Here is a 5,892-nt window from a genome sequence, read left to right as displayed (position 1 = left end):
AGTAAATTTGCTATAAGTTATATAATGACATAATACAAACATGTGGAGTGTCTACCCATTGATATAAGTGTAAAGGCTGAAACGCTGGACTTTTAAAGAAATAAAGAGTGTTTTTAGACTAAAATTGGATACAATATATTTTATTTAAACTTATTAAAATTTAACCTAATTTAAATCTTCGTATGTGTGGTAGTATTTATGATACCTGCATATGAATATGAATTTTTCTTATAAAAATGTGTCTGAGCAACAAGAAATCAATTTATTTTAGCTAATATGAAAATTACTACTTCTGCAAAGGTAAACTATGTTACAGCATGTTAAACTAGCTTTAATTTGAGTGATAATAGACATCTGTCTGTCTCATGGTTCCTGAGATATAGATTTTTCACGATAAATTCTCCAACTACTATTTTTCAGTACATTTTTTATGAAATGTTGCTACTAAAAATATTTTTTCTCGACAACTATTCAACACAAACATTTATACTAAGGCTCATATTTTAGCAAATTTACTCTTCTTTAGATTATTTTCTGTAAGGTTTTCTAGTGTTGTTGGTAGTTTCAAAGATATTGAGCTCTGAAATAAAAACTAATTTTGTTTACCCTTTTGAAACAGCTGCCATTTTTTATTCCTCCTAGCTATGCTTGTCAGACTCATCAATTTTGACTAGTAATTATATGTAGTTTTCATTAAAGTAATAAAAAATTGAGGTGAAATGACGACTTTTTTCTCCTCTTGTTTCTCTTGTACTATTGCATTTACTCTTATTGAATAGTACACGACGAATTATTCTTCTTTGCAGTATTTCCATGCCAAAAAAGGTTTGTAAAACGTTAAAAAATTGGCTTCAGCACTAACATGATCTACTACCTATACATACAAGGCGAGAATTATAATGATCATATGCCATAAGGAACTAACCAACATTGTTTTAGAAGGTGTATCAATAATATTTTTTATTTCACAATAGAAATACCAAAGATATATTTATATCTAATAGTGAGAAAGGAAAGCTAGGTTTTTGTTACGAAATGAAGAAATGTTGAAGTATCGCTACTTATGTATTAGGCTTATGAAACATAATTTCACTAAAATATTAGTAGGTTCCTTATTGCATTCGTGTGTTCAATTAAATAAAAATGAAGTAATTGATAACAAACTTTTATAACTATTCTTATCTAACTAAAAACTATATTATGATGAGTAAATAGTTGACCGTGGGGTCATGTATGAGGAAAAAAGTGTTGGTGGTCAGTGAAGAAAACAAGTAAAAAATTATTTAACAGTGCCAATGTTTTGGCTTAAATTTCAGACCTTCATCAGGGCCAAGAATATAAAACAAGGTAACAATCATGATTAAAAGGTAGTACACAGTAACAAGACACATAAAAAAATAACAGATTAAATAGGTACATAAGTAGTATTGAAGAAAAGGCATTGTGTAATATAAGAATTTTGAAACTGTATGGGAATATAGTGATATTAGAATTAATAATGAAACATGAAAAATAAAATAATATATATGAAAATTAACTAAGTAAATACATGTACAGAATGGAAATTATTTAAGACTGAAGTAATATAAAACAATTATAATGAAAAACATATTTGTGAATAATTATATATAACTAGAATAACAAAATTAAAGAAGTAGATATCAAGTTTTATAAGTTAAAGAGTAGTAAGTAATACAAATAACAGTAATTAGATGTGATAAACATAACTTAACAAAGTGGGTGAGGGAGCAAAAATAAGGAAACTGAGGAAAAAGATGGTAGAAAAGAATTAAAGAAACTCACCGTCTTGAGCCAGACGGTAATAAAACTAGCGCTAGTGGGAAAGTTGTGAATTACAAAACTACATTAACTGAAATGCTTGTAGACAATATATGAACTAAAGTAAAAAGACAAATACAAGCTAAATTGACTGTTAATAGGAAACAAGATCTAAATGAAATTAAATATTAAAAATAAGTAACTGATGAATAAACTTAAATGGAGTAAGAATTGAACAATAAATTCAAAAAGAAGCTTTAAATAATTTAACTTTTTAGTTCTTCACTGACCACACCTCCCACCATTTTCTATAAATTCTTACTTTTTCACTTTCTAAGATGGCTTTGAAGTGGTCAACGATTCATTTCCCATGCCTATCTTCGGTATCTGATTATTCAATTGAACTATATGAAAGCAATGGCTAAAAACAAAACGAAAATGTTGTGTTATTGTTATTTAATTTTTTAATACTTGTAAACTAATTGTTTACTTGTAAACAAATCTACTCAAAGAAGAAATTATAAGTAATCTATCACTCACATTGAGAAAAGGTACCATTTCATTTTGATCCACTTTTTCTCTTCTTCTTTTTCTTTTTTCAATACCGGTTGGTTTTTGTTGCAGATCCTACGCCTGGTTTCAAACAAGAGGAAGGGCCACAGATTTATAATGGTGAATCATATTTTACATTAAATTATTGTTTAGAAATTCAGTTATGATCAAGAAAATTTAATATATTGTAATAATTTTTTCTTCCACATCACTTAATTGAGTTTATATTTTCTCGGATTAAGATGGTTTACATTTACTTTTTCTCGGATTTAGTTATAAAATTTTGGACTACAAATTTTTTTTTTCTTAAAAATTCGTATTCAAGGATTTGTTGAGGTGCTAAAAACAAATATAAATTTTGTTTCACTCCTAAAAAATCTTTACCACACTTTCATTGGTCAGTCATTCCAAATTGTTACAATACTAACATTAAAGCACAGAGATGGTTATTATTTAAAAACTATTCATATTTCATGTTGTAAATACATGAAAATATGATAGATAATAAAATTTCCATAAATTTAAAGAAAAAATCACCTAAATCGGACCAGTATTAACGATGATACAGTGAAGTTAGCTTTTATCAAATATGTTACAGTCGCATCTTCTCCATATGTATAAAAGGGAATGGTCAACTCTTTGTTCACAGTAAACTTTTGAATTACTGGGCTGATTTACGTGCTGTTTCAAAATGATCGATGTCGCCATGGGAAGGTTTAAAGCTACTGAAATCCCCGATTTCTCTGTTAGAAAAAAAGTTATGAACGAAATTTAACGTTTTTGGTGTGAAGCTCAGAAATTATGTTTTTTAATGATTATTGTATACTAATCAATACATCTCTTTTTAAAGAATATGAAAAAGTATTACTGATTCTATTAAGCAATATTATATTCACAAAAAATTGGAGTAAGCCAACTTTTTTTTTTTTTTTTTAGGAAAAAGCTAATTATATTTGTTTAATTTATGTTACAAAATATAATAATAAGTATTCATAAATATTTAATTTTAACTAAATGCAATAACTTATATCAAACTATCTCGCTGGGGCGAGAGTTGTGGGTTTGGTTCCCATCTGGGTCGGCCAGTATTTATTTCATGGTGGACCCAATGCAATGAATCTTGACATTCCACTCTGGGGCTTTGTAGGTTCTCAATGGAAGACTTGAGCTACAAAGAAAAACCCAGCAATAATTAGATTTAAAAAGGATTGATTATTGATATAAAAAATCTATAAATTAATTAATTCAAATTAATATGAAAAAAAAATTTTAAAAAATAAAAAAACAGAAAATATGTAAATAGATAAAAAACATAGTGTAAGACAAAATTTCAATTATGAAATCATTAAACATTAATACTATTTACAAATGAATTATAAAAGTTGGTGTTAACAGATATTTTAATTTATTATTATTATTTTTTTTTTTTATCAACTGTATTAGTTTATATGTGTAAATATATACATTTATTGTCAAATATGCAAAATAAAACTTGGCTAATTTAATCTAGGTACATTGATTTTTGATAAGCAGTTTACTAAAGATGCATGCTAAGAAAATATGCAATTGTATACAAATCTGGGCTTTGGTAATGAGCAATTTATTTTGTTTTTTATATCTCTTTAGATGGACTTGTCCATGTGAAAGAAGAAGGAGAAGTAATCGTCCCAGATGATGGTGAGAAACATTTATTGTACTAACCTTTATGTGATCAAGCTGGTTTCAGAAAACATAAGCTTACATTTATATAACCCAATTACTTTTTTTTGGATAATTATATAAGATATATGATTATTTTATTAAGATAAATTGTCTTAAACATTAAAAATATTTTCCTATTTTACTGTAATAATTAACAGGGTTTATTATGAGTCAATCTATAAGTAATAATTTCTATAATACTATCCAATTAATTATTAACTCAATGTATTAGGTATGTTATATGTTTTACATATCCTACTGTTGTAATGATGTCAATATAACTCTTAAGCTTACAATTATATGGACAATCCTTCAATAATTTTGAAAGAGCCTTAACATTATCCTTACAATCTAACTCTTAAGAGCCTTCAATATTATTATTTTTTTCGTGAACTTTGGACATCAGCAGAAAATAAATATCTTTGAAATTTCAAGTCTAAAAATTTTTAATTTTGATATATATTAACATTTATAATGGGGTGTTTATTGTTGAACATAGATTGCATATGATGTATAGATTATCTGTGCCAATGTTTGGGCCTGAATTTCAAACCTTCATCAGGGCTGGAAAAGAAAAAAAGGTAGATAACCATCACTCTGAGAAAATCCTAAGAAACAGTACGATAAGAAATTTAAGTAGATAACAGACGATACTACAAGAAGATAAATTGTAATATTGCTAAGGTAAAAATTATACATAACAAATATTGAAAATATTAGAAAACATTATTTTTTTTTCAATAAATAAAAAATGAAAAATCAGACAGTTTTCATGTAAATATTTAAACTAATTAACAAATCAATCTATTTAAAAAAAGTGTAATGTTTTCAATAGTTGTTATGTATATATAATTCTTTCTTACTTGTTTTGAAGTCTCTTCTTGGGAGTTAAAATTTTCTTGCTGAATTCCTTAAGTGTATAATGAGCAATTTCTTTTGATTTCTATCTTTAAATATTTTTATATTTCTTTAGATGGTTTAATTCATGTGAAAGAAGAAGAAGAAGAAGAAGAAGGAGAAACACTCATCGCAGACGATGGTGAGAAACATTTACTCTACTAATCTTTACTGAGCTGGGCTGGCTGGTGTCAGAAAACATAAGTTTGCATTTTATTTCACTTATTTTCATCTCTAAACTCTTTCATTACCTTTGTCCATATCCCTTCTTTAATCAAAAGATACAGTAGAACACTAAACTTCAGGGGTTTGGTTAATGTTTCTTAATTAACATTGTGGTTGGCTGTTTCTTTATTACCTTATATATCTCCAAACTGATTTCAAGGGATTCCCAGGTCAGATCTAGATTAAACCATAAACTTGTCTACCCAAAATGAAAATAAATACTGTTTACGTTGAAAAAAATAATACATTGTTTCATTAAATAATAAATGCTTTTAATTTTTTTATGAATTTATTATTTTTAAACATATTATTTATTGTTTTTAGTTGCTGAGGATTCCTTTGATAAGATAGAAGAAATCAATCAGTATGCTGTTGAGAAGCCTCATCAGTGCCCTCACTGTGCTTATAAAGCTGTAAGAAGTTATGATTTAAAATCGCATATAATGTACCGTCATACTGGTGAGAAGCCCTATGAATGTCCTCACTGTGATTATAAAGCTGTAAGAAAATGTGATTTAAAATCTCATATAAAGTTCCGTCATACTGGTGAGAAGCCTCATCAATGTCCTCAATGTGATTATAAATCTGTAAGCAGTAGTCATTTAAAATCACATATAATGCATCATACTGGGGAGAAGCCTCGTCAATGTCCTCACTGTGATTATAAAGCTGTTACAAATGGTTATTTGAAGAAACATATATTGCATAATCATACTGGTGAGAAACCTCTTCAATGTC

At 27.3% G+C, this 5,892-nt stretch overlaps 1 protein-coding gene across 1 annotated transcript in view; it reads left to right on the top strand.

Moving 5' to 3' along the window:
* LOC106680325 (zinc finger protein 431) overlaps nt 1-5,892 on the top strand; it is a 9,549-nt gene that overhangs the window by 2,004 nt on the left and 1,653 nt on the right. The window contains exons 2-5 of the mRNA XM_067047681.1: nt 2,404-2,451; nt 3,958-4,008; nt 5,006-5,071; nt 5,479-5,880. Coding sequence (XP_066903782.1) covers nt 2,404-2,451; nt 3,958-4,008; nt 5,006-5,071; nt 5,479-5,880 — 567 coding nt within the window. The remainder of the gene's footprint in view (nt 1-2,403; nt 2,452-3,957; nt 4,009-5,005; nt 5,072-5,478; nt 5,881-5,892) is intronic.

The sequence above is a fragment of the Halyomorpha halys genome, unplaced genomic scaffold (genome assembly GCF_000696795.3).
Source record: "Halyomorpha halys isolate HHAL.00 unplaced genomic scaffold, Hhal_1.1 Scaffold254.1, whole genome shotgun sequence".
Classification (NCBI taxonomy): Eukaryota; Metazoa; Arthropoda; class Insecta; order Hemiptera; family Pentatomidae; genus Halyomorpha; species Halyomorpha halys.
This window is presented reverse-complemented; position numbering and strand designations above follow the sequence as displayed.